This window comes from Myripristis murdjan, chromosome 14 (genome assembly GCF_902150065.1).
Source record: "Myripristis murdjan chromosome 14, fMyrMur1.1, whole genome shotgun sequence".
NCBI lineage: Eukaryota > Metazoa > Chordata > Actinopteri > Holocentriformes > Holocentridae > Myripristis > Myripristis murdjan.
The window spans coordinates 17744578-17767114 of NC_043993.1; the positions used below are offsets into that span (position 1 = coordinate 17744578).

Sequence of the window (22537 nt, forward strand, 5' to 3'; positions counted from 1 at the left end):
GCTGATGTATTTAGCCCTCCGCTGCATGGCTGAAGGTGAAGTAGGTCCAAGTGTGTGTGAGAGTCACTCCTGTCTTCCAGTCCAGCACCATGTCATCCAGCGGACTTTTAACTATGCGAGCTCACATCTGCAAACGCCTGGTGAGTGACGGTGTGTAAAATAATCCACCTGTCTTTGCGAGTGTGTGTGCAAATGTGTGCAAGTGTGTGTGGTCGTTTTGTAACCTAGCCATCACTTTGTTATCTTGCACCGTATGCTAGTGCTAGCTACTGTTTTGGCAGTAAACATAAGGCCTGGGTTACAGCGGCTCGGCTGGCTTTTTGTTGGCTGGGTAGCGTCCTTGAACAAATAAATTAAGACAGCAATAAACCGGAAAACAGCTGCTTCTGGTGGCTGGAGGAAGGCCTCTGTTTCTTGAATGATATACCTGTAAGCTAAGGCCACCTCACAACAAAATGTAGTTCAGCTCATTTTTTAAATCAGCCACTGTAACGTTAACAGTAAAAACCATAGGACCCGGGTTAAATATGAGTTTTAAGAGAAATATTTGTACCATTTTAATGCGAAATGTGACACATTTGGTACACTTGCTTTGACACTTGTAATGCCAACTCCTCTGACGTTGCACACTGTTGTCTGTCAGGCTGCATCAGCCAAACTGCCTTCAGAAAAATCTGGTAATGTCAATAGCTCGCTTTTCAGCAAGTTATTATCGCTTGAATATGTTTCAAGATTTGTCCTTTAATCCCTTAGAGCTACTTCTTAAATCGGCATGCACAAAACACGGTTTTAATGAAATTTAGCCTGTTCACTGCATACCAATGCTGGCTCCAGTTGCTGAGTAATCTTCACCATTGCAGGCTCACAAGTACCTGTCTAGGACCTACGCATCTGGCCCTTCTCTCAATGTAAGTCTGTTGTGTGACATTTTTATCCTTGTGATTTTATGTGTCTCTGAGCTAGTCCCTGCTAATGTAAAATTTTGATGCATGATGTGATGTCAGGAGGTCGTCATTGTCAGTGCTGTCCGCACTCCGATGGGATCGTTCAAAGGGAGTCTGGCAGCAGTACCAGCCACCAAACTGGGCTCCATCGCCATCAAAGGTGCCGTGGACAAAGCAGGTATGGTTCAGCATGTCCATAGAATTCATCCAAAAATATGTTCAGTGTTCATTTGTATGCAAGAGTCCAGCATTTATCCCAGGCTGTGTCCTAAGTGGTTTCATACATTAAGTCACTCCTGAAATTTCTAGTTTATATCAAGCTCCTCCTGAAATTAGGCATGCCAATGTTTTATTAAAGCTGAGCAATGTCTTTATTTATTTTGGCACCACAAAGGCTCTGGTATACTATTCCTTTTTTTTTTTTTTTTATTTCACATCTAATCAGTTAGTAAAGTTGAGGCAATTTGAACCATCTTCAGGACCTATCTATCTTTAAACCACACAACAAAGCACAAATATACAGTGCTTTGGATCACACATCTTTGTGGATCTGTGCAAGCTCAGTTTATCTAATACGTTAGATGTGGTGAAGGAGTCTTAAGTTTTCTGTCTTTCAGTCTTCCTCACATGCATGATCCATGAGTCACTGAATCACAGAGAAGGGAAGTGTATTTTGGTAAAGAGTGTATGACAGTGATTTTGTTGTAATGTTGCTTGCATATAGGAATTCCTGCTGAGGAGGTGAAGGAGGTCTACATGGGCAACGTGCTTCAGGCAGGAGAGGGCCAGGCCCCCACAAGACAGGCCCTGCTCGGAGCAGGTAAGGTCAGGAGGAGAATGAATCAGAATTATGTCTGAATGTTTTCACTGGAGGACAGATGTCAAACTTTCAGTTCTCTTGTGCTGAACTAGCACAGCCAAACATGCTCATATTACATGTTGCTATGTTGTTACTGTGGTTTATGCTGCAAATGGAAAAATGTCCCTGATTCTGTCGCTAGGTTTGCCCCTCTGCACTCCAGCAACAACCATCAACAAAGTCTGTGCCTCTGGGATGAAGTCCATCATGATGGCAGCCCAGAGTCTAATGTGTGGACACCAGGTAGTACAGCATTTAAATGCACTGTAACTCTGGTTAGAGCAAGGTGTGTTACCCTGATGATGCAAATCAGACAAATGTTTTGCACGCTGCATTAATAGCTCCCAGCAACTTTATTAGATCAAAATGTTGCTTGTTCAAATAAAGATCTTCAGTAGGCACTATGATGATGAAATACATGCATACTTGCATGGACACTGATGTTTTCATTGGTGATGCTTGCATTTTGAATGACATCTTTAAACCAATAAATAACTGACAGATCTCCCAAATATCTCTAGTGGTGAAACTGTTCATACATAAAATGCATTGAAAATACACAAGTCAGACTCTGTAAATGCATTAATCTGTTTGTTGCTCTAAAGCCAACCACCATAAAATAAACTGGAAAAAAAAACATCTTGACAAAGCGATTGCGAATCACATTAAAGGTTACTGTTAAAGTTGTGGCACATTTAAAGCATTTGCTTGCATAATTGGCTTTATTAGGTGATAGACTCCTAAGTCTAGCTGAAGTAGTCGTCTGCTTGTATCTAGGATTGGTCAAATGCAGAGAGGATGAATTTTCACGTGCAAATCAATAAAAGCACCTCCATGTACTGGCTGAATTTCAGACAACTTTGAGGTCAAATTCTTTTTGTTTATGGTAGACTCACATAATTATTTTGTTGAGGTGGTAAATTCTGGGGACTAAAAAAGGACTAAAAAAATATGAGTTGAAAATTTTAATATAAATCCAGCAGTGTTGTGATTGTCTTAGTCAGATAACAATGACGATTGTTTTGACCAAAAATGAAGCTTTAAGTTTTTGAAACCCATCAAGACATTATGATGCAGTCAAGTCAACACAGCATTCATCATTGGACCGAAACCACACATCTTTTAGTACTTTGTTAAAGAAACCAAATGCCTAGTGTTATCAGAATCGCTTGAATTTCAAGTTAAAGTAAAAAGTACAGACATTGCCGACAGAGTGTGTGTTTGTGTGTGGTTTTAGGATGTGATGGTGGCAGGAGGCATGGAGAGCATGTCCAATGTTCCTTATGTGATGTCCAGAGAGACTCCAGTCTACGGAGGAGTGAGGATGGAGGACCTCATCGTCAAGGACGGCCTCACTGATGTCTACAACAAATTCCACATGGTAACTGTCAGCTATTTGTACTACTGAAAAATTTTAGACATTATACGATTAGAGATAATATTTCAATGATAATAAACTTGATTTATACATTGCCTTTGACTATAAAGCACTTAAAACAAAGTTCTTTACCGAGAATAACAAGCACATAGATTGTAGTGAACTGTGACTAGGTTGGGGGTTGGAAGTGTTGTGTTGGTCACATTGGAATTTGTAGTTGTAAGTCTGCGGCTTTGATCATGAAAGACATCCACAATAAAAGTTTACTTTAGGTTGTATATTCGTTTATTGGCAAAGAGCTAACAAGAAAGCAGATAACAAACTGTGCTACCGAGCAATAACGCTTGGAGAACGGAAGGCAGGTCAAAATGCCGTGAAAATTTGCTAAAATATTCATATAGTATTGCTATGGGGGTTAGTGTGTCTTGGGTGCTCTGTAATGAGTTCATCCATTATTTTGAGTGGAGGAAACTGAAATTTTGGCACAGTAAGTAAAGTGATGAGGCTTGGACCTCTATCAATACTGAAGGAAAGACTGACAATTGCGTGCTTTTACTGTAATGCAGCCTGTAAAACCAGGAAAAGACATCAGCCGTGCCACACCATGTTACCATGTTTAAAATCCAAAACAGCTCATATTACCTAGCCCTTAAAGAGATGATAGAATCTAATTTTATTTCTTTACTTTGGAAAGACAGAAAAAAGATGTCAAAATACAGTATGTTCATGCTTCACAGACACAAGCAGCTCAAAATTAGACAAGGGTTGAAATAAAAGAATGGCAGGAAAAGCTGCATGACTCCCATTTGGCAAGCATGCACGCAACACTGGGTAACACAGCTGCATGTCGGTTCTTTAAGTGTGTCTGGGTGACAGCTTTTAGAACCTGGGATCATTGTCTTGGCTAACCTAATTTTACACCCAGGCTAAACTCAAATGATGCAACACTTGTGCTCGTAGTTTCTTTATAGCTGTGTCCTTTTGTGGTCCACGCACAGTAAAGTTGTTTTAAAAGCGACAGAGTAACTTATTCTAGCTACTGGTCACAACAAATCACACACATTGTAAAGTAATAAAAACAAGACAGGAGGCACAGGTGAGCTGAAGTGATTAAAAAGGAAGTCAAAACAGTAATTAAGGTCCAGATACAAAAGCAAGTCCATAGAACAACTTCTAAGAAGTGATATAAAAGACAATCCAGATTTCACCAGACTTAGCCAATGGTGCATGACTCAAACCTTTAGAGTATGACAATCATATAAAATCATAAAAAAAAAAAAATCATAAAATTGCCTCAGTGCTTAGGTGCTTTTTCAGTAATACATTAACCTGACACAGAAGCTCACCTGTGGTAACATGCAGTTGTAAATACAGCCTAAAACTGCATGTACATTTAACAATAAAAAAAAAAATTAAAAAAAGTTTATATAAACATGTTGTCTGTTATGAAATAACCCATATAACAAACATTTGTTTTCAATGGGGTGGAATCACCTCAGATTCTTGACAATTATATAAAATGATTATTTAAAGGGAGTTTCAAATGGGATTATACAGCCACTACCCAGTACTACTACACTTTGTTACTAATGTTAAGGAAGCACTTAGGAAGGATAAAAAACACGGCAAGACTAATAACCCAAAGAATGTCTAATGTAGTGTTCTTACAGAATTTTACCATTGAGTATACTTAAAGGCAGATTATGTAGTCTCAAATGGGAGGGCATACCGCTTTGTTATGATATGGTAAAAGATGATGAATGATAATTAATTCTCAAAGAATGTAATTTATACATGCCTCATGAGTTTAACACAGCTCTTTTACCCCATTACAACCCAAAGAGTTCACATTATGAACCTGAGGGGTTATATCACTAGAACCATAACTCAGTGTTTCCCCTAGGATTCTGGCTTTGGCGAGGGGGGATGCGCATGTGCGCTTTGTGCGCAGAAAGTTTGGGGCACGCAAAGCGCACACCTGAAAATTTTTCAGGGTATACAAACATTTTGGAGGGTGGGGACAGTATTAATAAGTTGCTCAATATTCTTCAGATTTGTACTCATTGACTCATCTATATTCATACATCTATATTCATACATCTAAAATTGAACAAACTAAGGCTGTCATACCATGCATTTAAAAAAACACTGATATTTTCACCTGTGTTTCAGGCGGCTGGAGCCGACGTGACATGAATTATTTATTTCACTTACAGGGGTACAAGTGTGATTCTCCTCTGTTCTCCTCTCTCTGTCTGCTTGTGGATGGGTGCGCACGTGTATGACTAGTGTGTGATTAAAGCGGAGCCCCGCCCTGCCTTCTCACAAGACAGCAGAGCGTATTCCCACCAGATAGACCCTATACTGAAATTATATAAAATAGATTAATAACCAACCTGAACGTATTTAGATTATTTGATAAAAACACGGTAATGTGATTTTAGGATGTGATGGTGTGATGGTGTGATTTTATTTATTTTTTGAATTTGAAAATTATTTAAATTAAATTAATTTATCATGACTGTCAGGCGAGGCAGGAGGCTTCGTTGGCGAGGTGCTGCGCCCCGCCAGTAGAATGACAGAGGAAACACTGATAACTGCATAGTCTGCCTTGACAGCAGTAGTAGGTCATGAATTAGAAGTGATCTTGCTATCGCTGTTTTGCTTTCCTTTATTTAACAGGGCAACTGTGCCGAGAACACTGCCAAGAACAGCAGCATCACCCGGGACGAGCAGGACGCCTACGCCATCAACTCATACACCCGCAGCAAGACAGCGTACGAGTCCGGCGTGCTGGCCAAAGAGATTGTACCAGTTAGCATTCCCCAGAGAGGTAAAGGAAGATGACGACAACATGATTTTCTCTTGTCTCTTGGGACAGTGACGGTGGTTTTATGTTAACTGGTGCTGGCTTGGCTCTGTAGGCAAACCTGATGTGGTGGTGTCGGAAGACGAGGAGTGGAGGCGTGTCGACTTCAGCAAAGTCCCCAAACTGAAGGCTGTTTTCCAGAAAGAGAATGGTAATCACACTGCTGTAGATTTGTGAGATGGTGGTAGTTGTATGGGTGGCACATTTTCAAGAAGAGAGCGTGTCCTGCAGGACTGTTCTTGTGCTAAAGAAAATGACCTAATCAAAAAAAAAAAAAAAAATAATGTATACATAAATACCACTTTAGTTTCACCTGTGTTTCCTGCGGTGCTTTTGAATAATTCTCGCCCAGGGATGTGAGTGTTCTTCTGTTTTGTCTTCTCATTCTCTAGACCTACATATTCCAGTCACTTCTAACAGGGCAGTACTGTTTTTTCATTCCCCTGCATTCCTGATCACATCCCTCATCTCGTCAGAATAATGGGCACCTATTCCACCTGCTAAATTTACAAGTGCTGCTCATTCCTATGTAAGACTTAGATGGTGATGATGATGATGATATACGGTGGGCATGACGACTGTTGACAAAATGTTCTTACTGTAAATCGCTTTGGACTAAAGCATGTGCAAATGGATGTAATAGAATGTAACATAACATTTTATGGGATGTTAAATTTATTGTGATTAGAGACGAAACAGTATGAAACATTTATATAGTTAACCTGTGGCCATGAGAGGTTACTGCAGTGCATTTTTGATAAAATTTGCAGCAAAAGTGTCCTACTGCCTTCTGGGAGACTTCTGCTAATTTTGGTTGATGCTGGACAGTATTTACTTTGACTTCTTCAAAGCCCGGTTTTAGACAAGGTTGTGGTGATAATTGAAATTTGAAACCATATTACTAACCGTCAGAAATTTTACTATGTTTTTATTGTGAAACTGGTACCTGTTTCATCCCTGATTGTGACTGGTCATTTGCATTCTAGGCACAGTGACGGCAGCCAATGCCAGCACACTGAATGACGGCGCCGCTGCTCTCGTTTTAATGACTGCCGATGCTGCAAAGAGACTCAACGTCACCCCGCTGGCCAGAGTTGTCTGTAAGGCACACCCACACATACACATGTTATCTGTGTTATCTGTATATACAAGACACACAGATGCATACATGTAGATATTCATGCACATTAGAGATGTGAATCTTTTAGTTTAACAGATATTCAATTTAATTCACAAGTCGGATGAACTTTTGTCTTTCTTTCTGGGAATGATTCAGTTTCTCAACCACCATCTACCGTTCAAATGAACCATTTGATTCAGTAGTGTACATTTAGGCGAAATATTATATCCATGAAATAAATGAACACTTCAAAAACACACTCAATCCACACTTAATCCTCATATCCATGAAATGTACACTTTGTCTTATGAAATGAGTAAAAATCAAACAGAATTACTTTGACATTATTTATTCTAAAAAAACAAACAAACAAACACTAAAACACTGTTGACCAAAAAAAGTTGCAATTTATAGTTTTATCACCAAAGTTCATTCTATTCATTTCTTTTGGCAGATGAATGCAGTTGAATTAATGCTCCAGTGCAGTGAATGACTCATTACACCTCTAACACACATGCAACCCAGGCTGAAATTGAGGCCTTGTATTTCAGTTACCAGATGCTTTTTTTTTTTTTTTTTTTTTTTTTAAAGCTTAAAACATATGGTTCACTTACAGATGAGAACTATAGTTTTCCTAGAAGCTCAAGCCTGTTGTCTAGCGTTTATTCTACACTGACATTTACTGTGGTCAGTGGAAGACCTGTGTACTTGTAACATCACTAGAAGCTCATGTCTGTATTTTTAATTTGAAAACTTGTTCTTGTGTGTACATGTTACCTGTTTCAACAAAGCGATGTATCACATTTTCAGAATTAAGAACGGCACAATTTTTCAGTTTATTCATGAATGAAATCTTGCATTTTTGTTGTATTTTTTTCTCATAGCTTTTGCTGATGCTGCGGTTGCACCCATTGATTTTCCCATTGCTCCGGCGTTTGCTGTACCAAAGGTGAGTATGAGGCTGTAATGATGGGCTGGTGCAGGTTGTTCTCAGGGTCCAGTATACTTTGTTATTTAGTCATCACTGGAGCTGATGTTCATGAGCCCACAATCAGAAAAATCAGAATTTACAACCAGAACTTTGGAGTCCTGGTTTAACAAATACAAACTTTTTAATGCCGTGTACAGTAACTTCAATTTTTAAGGCAGTGAGAATTAAAATACACCACAAAAACACACCAAAATGATGATCAAATCCATATGCTGCCACCACAGTCATTTTTCTCCAATTCTATGCTTTTATTGTTTTATGGTGAATGTTTCTGTACTTACTGGTTACAGCTGTGGCGGGAGGCGTAATGTCTTTGGGTTGTCTGGCCATCCGTCTGTCTGTCATATTCTTGTGAAGGTGAAATCTCAGGAATAGCGTTGGGGAATTTCCTTAGATTCGGCACAAACGTCCACTTGGACTCAAGGATGAACTGATATAGATTTTGGTGCTCAAAGGTCAAGGTCACTGTGATCTCACAAAACACATTTCTGGTCAACAGTTCAACAATTTAACTCAACAATTTCTATGATAAAATATCCCAAAGGTCAGCTTCACTATATCATAATGTCCTGCAAAAATACCTTTCTGGCCATTATTTGATGCCGTAACTCATCATTTTCACTTCACTTCCTCTCCAGCTTCAGTTGATTATCATTGCACCAGATGTCAAAGTTCTCTATCAGTCCTCTGTACTGCTCTGTAAAAATAACCTCCAAGTGAAGATGGCATGTTTCTCATCAAAGTATTCACTGGAGTTATACATGTCAATATAGTGATATAGTGACTTCCATTTCACAAAAATACAGTGAATACCTTTCATTAAATTCCCTCAAACTCTTCACTACAAATTTTATGTGTCTGGACAGACATGGATGTAAATTGCAACTTGCCAGTTTCATGGAGGAATACAATCACAAGGTGGTAGCCTAATTGTAGTTTTGTATGCTTTTATATGCTTTTATGATAAATCAGGTAAGCCCAGGTCTTTCCCTATGGACCAATAAACTATATTTTATTTTATCTTATTGCTGTAGAAGTGTTACTGCATTAAAACACTAATCTTACTGTGTGTGTGTGTGTGTGTGTGTGTGTGTGTGTGTGTGTGTGTGTGTGTGTGTGTGTGTGTGTGTGTGTGTGTGTGTGTGTGTGTGTGTGTGTGTGTGTGTGTGTGTGTGTGTGTGTGTGTGTGTGTGTGTGTGTGTGTGAGACTATCAGGTCCTGGAGGCAGCTGGGGTGAAGAAGGATGACATTGCCATGTGGGAGATCAATGAGGCCTTCAGCGTCGTCGCCCTGGCCAACATCAAGATGCTGGACATCGATCCCAGCAAGGTCAACGTCAACGGGGGAGCTGTCTCGCTGGGACATCCCATCGGGTAAGCAGCTGGGAGGGAGGGATGTGAAATAGCTGCCCATTATTCTGAAGAGATGAGGGATTTGGCCAGGAATGCAGGAAAAGGAAAGAAAGTACTGTCCCATTAGAAGTGAATGGGATTCTGAAAATGCAGATTCCCCAAAATAGAAGAAAAATCACATCTCTGGGGTAGAACTAGTCAAAAATACTGCACAGCTGAGAATAATCTGAAAGTGGTACAGTATTTATGTATGAAGTTTGAGTTTCTGTACAGTAGGTGGTGCTCTTTTGTCTATTTTGGTCATGCTCTGTTTTATCACTGCTCCTGCTTCTTGTCCAGTTCTTTTCCTCCTTTCTTTTCAGAGAGTAACTTTTTGATTTAGATTTTTTTGATTTTTGCTGCCATTTTGGAGACTGTTTTAAAAGTGTGGGAGATGAAAGAAACTGCTTAAAATCCCCAGACAAAATGGCTCTGTCAAAAGAGTGTCTTTTTCCAGGAATCGTTTTTACATTTCACACCCATGATATGACATCATGGATAACATGACATCATGAGTAACTGCAAATAAGGCAATTTTGCAGCTGTTTGCCTTTGCAAAACATGACCAAATCAGTCATTTCTGCTTGTTTTCCCAGCAGTTACTATATATCTGTGGCACTGTTAAGTAGGCCAGGCTTTTGGCTATATGATTAATGTGAGTGTGATGTCCACTTAATCAGAAATTGCAGTCATCTTTGGTGATGGTAATAGGAATTGCTTGGTCCCATTTGTGCTGACTACACCTTGTTCACTTATCCACTCACCTGCTTTCCTGTCCTCATTTCTTCCAGTTTGTTTCCTGGTAGGAAACAAGTGATAGTGATAAAGGAATGGGCAGAAATGTTGGAAAACAGTTTCAGGGTGAACTTGGTGGAGTGGCGGTAGCTGACACAGCCCAAGCCCACAGAGCGACTCATCTTCAGTCGCCATTAATACACACACACAGCACAAAATGACTGAAGCTACAATAATATATAATGCTAACTTGTGATATCAGTAGCCCTTACTTTGTACTCTATAGCAAGTTAACTGTTATATCCCCTGCTGTCTTTTTTCAGTTTTATCTGTGTCATATTCTGGGTGTGGTCACAATGAGATCATCACCCCAATACTGAAAAGAGAGAAAAACAAACAAAAAACTTACTTGGGAGGATAAATCTGTGCCTCCTCCACCAAAGGAGACTTTAGGAGCAACTTGTCTTCTCTAATGTTGGGACAGCAAGCAGCATGGCAGCATCCACATTGATTTCTGGGTCAGCTTTGGGACATTCTTCATTGTTAAATCACCAATAAAATGCTTGAAGTTCCTGCTGAAAGTATTAAACATCAACTTTCCTTGTGCCAAAAGATGTTCCCCAGGAAATGCCATACTAACACTGGATGTGTAGACCAGCAAATATAAAATTTTTCATGAGCTACATGTAGATGAATCGTTACTGTGTTACACCAATTTGGTAATAGAGAGAAGAAATGTATGCATATATGTTATGTATTATTATTTTAAGTTATGCATTTTTTCCCCTTTTCCTTCAGGATGTCCGGGGCAAGAATTGTGGGTCACATGGTGCACAACCTGAAGTCAGGCCAGTATGGACTAGCAGGTATCTGCAACGGAGGGGGTGGAGCCTCCTCTATTCTCATCCAGAAGCTGTAGGATATTTCACTGGAACCCTCTCCTTCATATCACCGGTTGTTTATCTATGTGTGAGCCACCTACCCGATGTACTGTAGCAGGTTAAACATTTTAATAGACTCCCTTGGTCCAGCTTCAATGTCAGCGGCCTTACTTAGCAGCAAACTCTTTGTACATGAAATAACATGACTCCAGTGTTAAAGGCACTCCTTTGTTTGGTGAACTTCAGGTGCACAGATGAATCAATATTTAACTTTGAGTTGAAAAGATTGAATAAATAGTTTGTATGAAATCAAATCTTGCTGTATTATTGCTCTTTTTTTCCTCATTGTGGCTTATTAGTGAGTAAAGGCATGATGATTAACTGTTTCCTCTAAGATGTATTTTCAAGATTCTTACGTTTTTAGTCTTAATCCTTAATTACTGGTACTCAAACAAGTGTGAATTTGCAGTAGCTTCAACCACATACGCTCATGCGTCCATACTGTGCATGCATTCACACACACTTGACCTCCATGGCTAATTTCTGCCTCATGGTAGAACGCTGCAGTTGCTATAGGGTGGACACAGGGTACCCACTGAGCTGCTAAAAATTCATCACAACAGCGATGACCACTGTAATTTTGAGATTGACCACTGGATGCTGCAATTTCCTTTGAAACCACAGTAGTTACTATCCATCCTGGCTGCATTGACTGTGATTGGAACTATCTAGTTTTATTGTATTACTATGGCTAATATTAAAGACTGCCTCAAATTGGTATTGTATTTATATATACATAAAATATTATATAATAATATAAATATTATTATTATTATTATTATTATTATTATGTCTAATGTGAAAAGGAAAAGAAAAAAAAAAGTAGGCAGTGCTTCCCAGTCAAATAATGGATGCCCCACGTGGTTGATTACTTCCTCTTCCTGCAAGTTAACCAAGTCATTTGTCATGTTAAATATTGACAGAGTTTCAAAGTCCTCAGGCCGTCACATTTTTGTGCAGAGACCTGTTTGCACATTTTTTTTCGGAGCCTAATGGAGATGTGACCTGGTTACTGATTAAACACTGGAGGAGTTTCACCATGGTAAGACTAACGCTGTCATGTGCAATCTAAGAGCTAAATTTGTTACTGCATGCCCATTCACTTTATTTAAGTTGAAAAGCCCTATTTGAATGATGTAGTTTCTATTGGGACATCAAACAATCTGTGACTTATTGTTTCCTGTTCCCAGGTAAATGCCCCTCCTGTCATGACATCACAGTCACTTTAGGAGCGGCAGGTTTTATTGCTCGAAAACATTACCTCACACATCTTCACATGCTGAATTTCCTGTTATTAAATTATATCATTGGTGTCTTACCATTTTTGAGATTGCCATATTTTCATTGAACCAGTTAAATTCTGTAGATACAGGGACCTTAAAATTATAAGGTTATGTAACCTTAGAAAGCATTAAAAATTTCACAGCTGACAAAATTTTACTTTCTATTTTATTAAATATATAACCCCCAAGATGTTTCTTTTTTAACAACACTGCAAAAACATAATGTAAGACTCAAATAGAAGTATGTTTAATAAATGGGAAAATTTTTAATTCATCATACTCCTACTACTTGTTTGGGAATGCCATTGGTACACAGTGTTATATAATATACCTATATAATACACAGGACTTTGAGGCCATTTAAATAATCCCAGACAATGTCCTGGTGAAGCAAATGCATCATCAGGGTCTCTATCATACATCACTGGACGGGCAATGCTGGATGAACATGGCTCTGCACGCACTTTTCACCTTATTCACCTTATCACAAAGATCAGGTGGAGAAAAGATGCTGAATATTAGTCTTGACCTGCATCAATGCCTATTGTTTGCTCATGTCTTTTCAAGTGTTGACTCAGAACGAGTGGTGCACAACAGGCTGGCTTATGCACACACAGCGATGGGTGTGGTCATGGCTGTTGATTACCTGGAGTAGTGGAAGTCAACGCTGCGCCAGAGACAGAGAGAAAAACAAGGAGAGGAAGGAGAGTCACAATCACACCTGTAAAGGAATTTGGGTGATTCTCAAGGTAGGTCAGAGAAACACTAGAAAAACTATTTAAAATCTATTTCTAGTTTTTTCTATTTTTTTTTTTTACATTGTGTGTTAGTGGCTCATCTTCAGCGTCTCATATCTTAAGTTGTTGACAAAGTGGTACATAGCAGTTTGTCATTCAATATTTTCATTGAATTAAGCTGTAATATTTCTAGGAAGGCCTACGTTTATAAACTCAGAAATGCTCAGGGACAGATTTTCCTTAGAATTTCATAAAATGATATTGATTTCATAAGTGTTATTGTTAATTCATACAGTGTGGCAGACACAGTATAGCAAGTAGATCAATAATTAATAGTCAATTAACAGCTTGTGCAACTATTTCCAGGTTTCGTGGAACAGCGTAAGCGAGTTTCGGCATGAATAATCAGGTAAATCGGGTAAATGTAGATTTACTTCAGTACCGCAGGATATTAAAAACTTTAACTCTTCCTACAATTTATTCTTGATCTAATTTCAGCATTTTCACAACTCCTTTTCTAAATTCTACATGACCCAAATGGCACATTTACCATTTCATAAATAGTCTTTTTATCTTTTTATCTGAAGGCACATGGTCCTCACTACTATAACCAAGGGTTTCAGCATGAGGAAGGAAGACCCCCTCCGTATTCCCCATATCATGGGATGTACCCAGCTCCCAGTCAAGGTCCCCCTTCCTATGCTGATTCCCAGGTTCCCCACCAGACCATCAACACCCACCATGACAGCCCTGGAGTACCACAGAACACAGGACAGAAGAAAGGTACTGTGCCAAAACATTCAGAAGCTTAGATGGCACCTCTATTTATTGTGTGTTGAGATAAGGCACTGAAACAGTGGTACACTATGATCTCCAATTGGTCATCATTTTGTTTGCATACATGAGAAAATTTAAATAAAGAACATGCTATTTGAATGTTTCCCCATGAGCAATTTAACCGCAGCTATTCCAAACCTCTGGCCAGTGAACAAAATTGATGCCATTTAGTCAGAACAATTTTTTCTCTATGTTCTTGTTTTTTTTGTTGTCTTACAGGAATGAAGAAAAGCCACTGTAAACATATAGTGAGTGCATTTGTCTGCGTCTTAGTGGTTCTTGCAGTGATCGCAATCTTGCTCTGGTACTTCTGTAAGTTCACTTTTTAATGATTTCAAGTCTTTTTTCTGTGTTGTTTGCAGTAATTTGGGTTATAGATAAAACAGGTATGGTTGTATCCTGGCGGGTGTCCATGTGTATTGTGTGTGTGTGTGTGTGTGTGTGTGTGCGTGCGTGCGTGCGTGCGTGTCTGTGCATTTGCAGTGTACTATCAGTGTTTACAAGGGAAATTATGTGGAAATGGCGGGGTGTGTCTGAGTGCCTCCCAGTGGTGTGATGGTGTGGAGGACTGCCCGCAAGGTGACGATGAAGCCAATTGCTGTAAGTCATCTCAGTCACATATACACTATATTACCAAAAGTATTCGCTCACCCATTCAAATGATCAGAATCAGGTGTCCTAATCACTTGGCCTGGCCACAGGTGTATAAAATCAAGCACTCAGGCATGCAGACTGTGAAACAAGACATTTGTGAAAGAATGGGCCGCTCTCAGGAGCTCAGTGAATTCCAGTGTGGAACTGTCATAGGATGCCACCTGTGCAACAAATCCATTCGTGAAATTTCCTCGCTCCTAAATATTCCACAGTCAACTGTCAGCTCTATTATAACAAAATGGAAGCGTTTGGGAACAACAGCAACTCAGCCACGAAGTGGTAGGCCACGTAAAGTGACGGAGAGGGGTCAGCGGATGCTGAAGCGCATAGTGCAAAGAGGTCGCCGACTTTCTGCACAGTCAATTGCTACAGAGCTACAAACTTCATGTGACCTTCAGATTAGCCCAAGTACAGTACGCAGAGAGCTTCATGGAATGGGTTTCCATGGCCGAGCAGCTGCAGCCAAGCCACACATCACCAAGTGCAATGCAAAGCGTCGGATGCAGTGGTGTAAAGCACGCCGCCACTGGCCTCTAGAGCAGTGGAGACGCGTTCTCTGGAGTGATGAATCACGCTTTTCCATCTGGCAATCTGATGGACGAGTCTGGGTTTGGAGGTTGCCAGGAGAACAGTACATTTCAGACTGCATTGTGCCGACTGTGAAATTTGGTGGAGGAGGAATTATGGTGTGGGGTTGTTTTTCAGGAGCTGGGCTTGGCCCCTTAGTTCCAGTGAAAGGAACTTTGAATGCTTCAGGATACCAAAACATTTTGGACAATTCCATGCTCCCAACCTTGTGGGAACAGTTTGGAGCGGGCCCCTTCCTCTTCCAACATGACTGTGCACCAGTGCACAAAGCAAGGTCCATAAAGACATGGATGACAGAGTCTGGTGTGGATGAACTTGACTGGCCTGCACAGAGTCCTGACCTGAACCTGATAGAACACCTTTGGGATGAATTAGAGCGGAGACTGAGAGCCAGGCCTTCTCGACCAACATCAGTGTGTGACCTCACCAATGCGCTTTTGGAAGAATGGTCAAAAATTCCTATAAACACTCTCCTCAACCTTGTGGACAGTCTTCCCAGAAGAGTTGAAGCTGTAATAGCTGCAAAAGGTGGACCGACATCATATTGAACTCTATGGGTTAGGAATGGGATGGCACTTCAGTTCATAGTATGAGTAAAGGCAGGTGAGCGAATACTTTTGGTAATATAGTGTACATTGCGTTATTTATCAACCTTATTACACAATTGATATAAATGAAAAGTGGAAACCTTTTACATACATGGTGGGTGAATAGATGGCAATTCTAACGCTGTTCCCTCTGACTTACAGTACACTGCTACGGGACCAACTTAATTCTGCAGAGTTACTCGTCAGACAGCCAAACTTGGAAGCCTGTGTGTGCCGAGGGCTGGAACGACAACTACGGGAAAGCTGCCTGTGAGCAGATGGGCTACAAGGGGTGTGTGTTAGCGTCTTTGGAAGTATTGATGATATATTCTCCATCATTGCCCTGCGATGTAGTCCAAAACACTTTGTGGTTACTTTTTTCTAAACAGTAAAGTTCAACTAAAATGGGTTTTTGAAGTTTGATACTAATATTTTTTAACCAAAGCTGTGGCCAGCCGATATTTAGTCCTGAATTAATTATTTTTAAGTAGATGAGTGGTTCTTAAAGGTAGTGTGACCCACCACATACCTGTCTGTCCATCCATCCATCCGTCCTCAAGCCACTTATCCTTAAAGTTCTCAATGGAAACAGGATGGATGGAAACCCTGTCTTTCTTCAACAGCTTCAACCAGCTCCTCTGGAGGATCCCAAGACATTCTCTGTCCAACTGAGATCATCTGTCCAACATGTCCTAGGTCTGCCTCAAGGCCTCCTTCCAGTAGGATGCACTTTGTACAACTCCAACGGGAAATGACTTGGGGGCATCCTAATAAGATGTCCAAACCACATCAGGTGACTCCTCTCAATGCTGAGGAGCAACACATCTACCCCGACGTCCTCCTGGAACACTGAGCTTCTCATCTGATGTAAAAGACTAAGATCAGCAACCCATCAGAGAAACCTTATCTCAATGGCTTGTAACCACAACCTCATTTTTTTGGGCTTTACCCACCCACTACCCACTACTCTCTATTTCCTTGACTGAAAAATAGAGAGCTTTGCCTAAAGTCAACACCTTCCTCACCACTACAGTCCTTCACCACTTCCAATCACTTGTAAGATTCCAAGATACTTGAACCCCCCCACAACCTTCACCAATATCTTCAATTGTGATTAGCATTACCCCACCCTTGCTGAGGACAATAATGTTTGATTTTAGGGAACCTCTCCACCAAATGAAGTGTTCCTGATGCCAGTCAAGTATGGAAGGCCTCCTTTTTAGTTTGATAGCCTCCCTAACCGCCAGCAAGTCCTTGGGGTTCCATCAGGATAAGTAACCTCCACCTACAATTAAGAATTTTCGAAAATTTTGGAAAAACTTTTGCAAAGGTGGGAGCTGAAATCCAGCCGGGCACAATACTCAGCTAAACATTCTCCGATCATGCTCACTATCCATTTGAGATTGCCAGGCCTGTTTCTGAGCAGACGCTGCCATCTGATCCAGCTCACCAGGTGGTGATTGGTTGACAGCTCTCTGCCACTCTTCACACTAGTGTACAGAGCTTATGGCATCACATCCAGTGAAATTAATACATAGTCTATCGTCAACCTATGGCCAAAGACACTCTGGTGCTATCTACACTTATTAACATTCCTAAACTTGGACATGGTGTTTGTTTTGGTCATTCTGTTTCTTCCACAAAAGTTTAACAACAGAGCACCACTCAGATTCAGATCAGGCATCCCTCCCGATCACACCCCGGTGGTTTCCCCATCATTTCCCACATGAATGTTGAACGTCGTAGAGTTGAGTCCATAGTGGAGGCCTTTCCTGCTACCCCACCTACAAAATCAAAGAAGGCTATCTGGGTTCTTCTTGGGTAACAGTCAAAGTCCTCACCTCTTTGACTTAAAATCACAGTGTGGTGGGCCACACTGGGCATTTACAGGTGTGACTGTCCTCCATCCACCTGGCATCTCTCACCTTGGACGACTCCGGATTAGGAAAGGGGCTAGCAGCTTTGTCCCATTTTACCCCCTGCCCAATCTCATGGCACCTGACCCCCACTCTTTGATTTGCAGTTGGTGGGGCCACAAGGTAGTGGCTTTTTGAGCTAAGTCCTGCCAAACTACAGTACAACATTGTAATGGGTCTTTCTGAACCAATATTTGTTTTGCTCTTCCCCTAATACTTTTTTGCTATAGGTGACTTTACTAGGAACTAGACGATCTAGAAAAAAACAGATCTCATGGTCACACAGTTAGAATTAATAAATTAATCAAATTTTCAATGCAAACTAAATTCCAGTGCCAGTTTTTAAGACTAATTGTTTCTTAAGATTTATGTGTGTGGTCTCTGTTTACCTTTAATTACTGGATACTGAAAAAATATGATTTTGGCGCATTCTTTCATTGATCCAGGTTTTAGGGATTGTGCTGCATAGCTGTAATGATGCGTGGTGAACCTCTGTTATATGACATATATATGACGTATATCAACATAATATCCTATATTTGATATTGATCAATATCAGCCCAGATAAAACAAACTGATACTGTTTATCAATTCTGCCCTACTGACCTATTCTTTGTCCTTGTGTCTGCTCCACAGAAGCCAGTATATGTCCTTCACCCAGGTTAGTGCAGGATCACTGGCTTCCAAAGGGTACATGAAGCTGAAACCTGGACATAAGCCTGGAGCACTTATTCAGTCACAGCTCATCCACAGGTACAATGTAACACCAATCTAATGGTGGATGATAATTACATTTTGCACAATACTGCGGTGATTAAATTCAGTTCCTACAGAGCAATGCATTTTTTTTTTTTTTTTTGCTTTCTCTTGCAGCCAAAGTTGCTCAGAAAATGCTGTCAGCCTGCATTGTATTGGTAAGCCACTGTTTTAGCTAGGGCAAGAGCATTGTGCTAGGGTACATGTGAACACATGATGTGTACTGAGCTGTTATGATAATAATGATTTATCCAACCACAAAATAATACTTCATCTCACTGAAAATGTATAATGGAGGACTTTCCACCCTTCATCTTTCTTAACAAATTTCTGTCATATCATACATGTTTTTGTCTCATATATTGGACAAAATTTTCAATATAAGCCTTCCTGGCTGTTTTAGCTCTAAACATACAAAGAAAATCATGACAAAAAACCCTTCTTGCCTGACTTGATATTTTCTTGTGTGATACATTCAAGTTTGATGGCACATTGTTTTATTCCATCTTCAGACTGTGGAGTGAGTGATGCAGCTCCCAGCACTCGAATAGTGGGGGGAACAATGGCGGCAAGAGGGGCCTGGCCATGGCAAGTCAGTCTCCAGATTAATGGTCATCACCTTTGTGGAGGCTCCATTATCAGCGCTTACTGGATTGTATCTGCCGCACACTGCTTTGAAGAGTGAGCCTTTTGCACCATTTTCACTGCTTAGTCATATTTGAAGTTTATTTTTTCTTGATAAGTACGCTGGAAATGATGAGAGATGTCTTTCCCTTATGTCTGATTCTTAATCCTGTGTGTCTGTTGTTCACAACAGATTCTCCAATCCTGAAATTTGGATAGTATACTCTGGCCATGTGAGCTTGCAGGCAATGAGCAACAGAGGCACCACAGTCAGGAAAATCATCAGTCATGAAAAATATGATGCGGCAACTAGTGACAATGACATTGCCCTCCTGAAGCTCAATACACCTCTGACGTTTTCACGTAAGCATTTGCCAATGAAATTAATAAATCATGAATTATAATTTTGCAGTGATGAAATTCAGCCTCACTTCATTTTTATATCAATAAAGGGGATATTTTGGCAAATTCAAACTTACATTACTCACATGTTTATGATACAGGTGAAGTAAGGCCAGTGTGTCTGCCCAATGTTGGTGTAAACCTCTCTCCTGAGCGTCTGGCCTGGATCACTGGATGGGGAGCCCAGCACTCACATGGTGAGCTGAAAGCCTAGGAGAAGCCTTGGGACAGGGGAATTTTACTACTAAAAATGCAAGTGAGAGAACATTGCATTTAAACATTTGACTGAGCTAACCTTGGGTGTACAATTATTGATTTCTCTCAGGACCAACCACTGACAGACTGATGCAGGCTCAGGTGACCATTTACAGCAGAGACAACTGTAACAGACAGGAAGTGTTAAATGGAGAAGTTACCAAGACCATGATCTGTGCTGGCAAACTGCAGGGAGGAGTGGATGCATGTCAGGTTAGTTTCCTTACACTCTCTCTCGCCCTCATGCTCAAACACACACACACACAAACCCTGAGATCTTGCATTACTTTTGCGAACTGTATGTGCTGTAGGGTGACAGCGGAGGACCCCTGGTGACCAAGGAGGGAGGGCTATGGTGGCTGGTAGGTGACACTAGCTGGGGCTACGGATGTGCTTTGAGAAACAAGCCCGGAGTCTATGGCAATGTAACCTACTTTATTGACTGGATATATGAACAAATGAAGGTACGGTATATATTAACACAATATCAAATCATTTATATGAAAGAGAAGCATGTTAATTATTCTGCACAAATTAGAGTGAAATTTTCCAAATCAGTAACAGTTTTCGTTTATAGTTAAGTTACTTTGCTGTAGTGTTTTTTTTCCAGTATCATTTCTTCATTTTTCAGTTTTTTTTTTAAAGCTATATCTGCAGCTATTTAAGACAGATGCACCAGGATTAAGTTTCTTAAGCAGATGATAACCGTGAGCATACGTTATTAATGGTAATACAGTAGTAATATAGAGTAATATAGAGACAAAGGCACGATAATTGACCCCATGACAACGGAGTTAAGTGACTCAGTTTTAATTGAAAGATTTAGTAATAGGTTCATACAAAGGCAAATTACCTCTTCACACCAGACTTCTATAAGAATTTTCTTTATTTATCCCCACAGAAGGAGTGATGGAGACGTAAAAGAAGACGAGGATTTATCCCTAATCAATGTTGTTCATTGCACATTCAATTTTGCACATTTTGAAGCTCAAAGAACTTTTGTAAAAAGAGATTTTATAAACTTCACTAACTGGAGATGAATTATGCAGAAAATGCCAAGAACATGTTGGATTTGTCATTTCATTATGACACAAAAAGCAATTTGTATTTGAACAAAATAAAAATAAAAAGTATTTATTTGTTGAAACAGAACAAATACTGTGTGTGTTTAATATAATTTGAAATTTGATTTGCCTTTTGAAACAATAGCAACACTTGGTCTTATTCAAATAAACAGGGAGCATCTCTCCACTTTGCCTCTCAGTAGTGCACATTAGTACTCCCAGTGGAAAATATCAAAGGGATTTGCAAGAAACACCAAAAACGATCTGTGCTGTACACGCATGTATTATACTATTCTATTCTATGCTTTGTTCCATAAAATAAATCACAAACACTAACATCACTTACACCATTTGCTACCACTGCCAGACAAAAAATAAAACAGAATAAAGAAAATAAAAGAGAGAGAGAGAACAGTTCCTTGAGAGAACAAGTGGAAATTGTTCTACAAGGGCAATGGCATCAATGGGCTCACAGGGCTTTCAACAATGCCATGGTTTACAGGATTGCCAACTTTTGTGTTTGTCAGCTGGATGTGGTGGTATCATCATATCATGAGCTACATCAAGGAGACCCTGTGTGTTTTACAGTATATGGCGAGTTAAGAAGAGGAACACACTGAGTTCACTATGTAAACACAGCGGTTGAAAGTGACCCAATTTTTTTTTTTTTATCAGATTGGATTTTTTTGCCTTGACTGTTCACATTCATCTTTGTATGTGACCTGTATCTGATATCAGTGTGAATAGATCTGTACCATGACCCCACCTTTACAACAAGCTCTCTGCTGAGCAACCAAAAACATACTTTGTACAGAGTCCATCATCACAATGAATGAAATAGTAGTGTAGGCATTCATTTCTTGAGTGGTTTGCTGTGGTAGGCTAACAGCTGCTCAGGCTGGGAGTAAGAGGGCAGAAAAAGGCTTTGATTAAAGCATTTCCCCATACATCTGTTAAATTTACAAACCTCCTGTCTCCCTGTCATTGTTGCTGCAATCGTCCTGTGTTTTATTTTGTTCTAGCAGTGATGTGAGCGAGTGTTCACACAGCGTCACATCAGGAGGAATCAGATTCATATCTGATGCATGACCACACGTGAAAGCGACCCTAGCTGTAATTGAAAATGTCACATTCAGCGTGTTTTTTTGCTGTTCACACTGGTATAAAATGAGATTTGTCTCACATTTGAGGAAAAAAATCAGACCTGGGCCACTTTCTACTGGCTGTGTGAATGTATAGTCTTTGTGTAAGTAAGTATAAGCCATAGTCTGACCAGTTAACGCCAACCGTTAACTATATGCGCTATTCTGAAGAAAGGGTTAAACATAATGTAAACATAGCAGAATAGGCTTCAGATTATTTTACTAACCGTAACCCTAACCCAGGTGTCAGACCTACCTGTAACAAGCTGCTGGTCCGAGCTCGCGTGCTCAGGAACGATCGCGCACACAGAGAGTAACGTACAGCAGTGCAGCGCGGGAGAGAACGAGCCGTCGCGTGACCAGGTTAAAATTTTCATTTTAAATTTTATCCTGGAGTGAGCGTGAGCCCGAGAGTGTGGGTCTCACAGTCTTAGCAACAGTGGAGGTCTGGCCCAACGGTCACT

The 22537-nt window shown here is 40.2% G+C and overlaps 2 protein-coding genes across 2 annotated transcripts; both read left to right on the forward strand.

The window, feature by feature from the left end:
- Positions 1-8: 8 nt before the first annotated feature.
- On the forward strand, positions 9-11482 carry acat1 (acetyl-CoA acetyltransferase 1). The gene is made up of 12 exons (XM_030068855.1): positions 9-140; positions 861-908; positions 1005-1122; positions 1669-1764; positions 1946-2046; positions 3041-3184; positions 5864-6014; positions 6106-6201; positions 7037-7150; positions 8055-8119; positions 9377-9534; positions 11086-11482. The coding sequence occupies exons 1-12, from the start codon at positions 90-92 to the stop codon at positions 11204-11206; spliced, it is 1263 nt and encodes a 420-aa protein (XP_029924715.1). The 5' UTR covers positions 9-89; the 3' UTR covers positions 11207-11482.
- A 2124-nt stretch (positions 11483-13606) lies between these two features.
- Positions 13607-20926, forward strand: tmprss2 (transmembrane serine protease 2). The gene is made up of 13 exons (XM_030069092.1): positions 13607-13657; positions 13836-14031; positions 14305-14397; positions 14569-14685; positions 16077-16206; positions 18467-18583; positions 18704-18744; positions 19099-19267; positions 19404-19573; positions 19714-19809; positions 19938-20080; positions 20179-20331; positions 20769-20926. Exons 1-13 carry the CDS (start codon positions 13646-13648, stop codon positions 20775-20777), a joined length of 1446 nt encoding a protein of 481 aa, XP_029924952.1. The 5' UTR covers positions 13607-13645; the 3' UTR covers positions 20778-20926.
- Positions 20927-22537: the final 1611 nt, after the last annotated feature.

What these genes read in the sequence shown, in the direction of transcription:
- acat1 (XM_030068855.1), top strand. Translation starts at nt 90, where the DNA reads ATGTCATCCAGCGGACTTTTAACTATGCGAGCTCACATCTGCAAACGC. An exon ending in TGTTTTCCAGAAAGAGAATG is followed by an intron (nt 6,202 to 7,036) that starts GTAATCACACTG and finishes TTTGCATTCTAG; the next exon opens with GCACAGTGACGGCAGCCAAT. An exon ending in CGGCGTTTGCTGTACCAAAG is followed by an intron (nt 8,120 to 9,376) that starts GTGAGTATGAGG and finishes TGAGACTATCAG; the next exon opens with GTCCTGGAGGCAGCTGGGGT.
- tmprss2 (XM_030069092.1), top strand. An exon ending in AATCTTGCTCTGGTACTTCT is followed by an intron (nt 14,398 to 14,568) that starts GTAAGTTCACTT and finishes GTGCATTTGCAG; the next exon opens with TGTACTATCAGTGTTTACAA. An exon ending in GAGGAGTGGATGCATGTCAG is followed by an intron (nt 20,081 to 20,178) that starts GTTAGTTTCCTT and finishes TATGTGCTGTAG; the next exon opens with GGTGACAGCGGAGGACCCCT.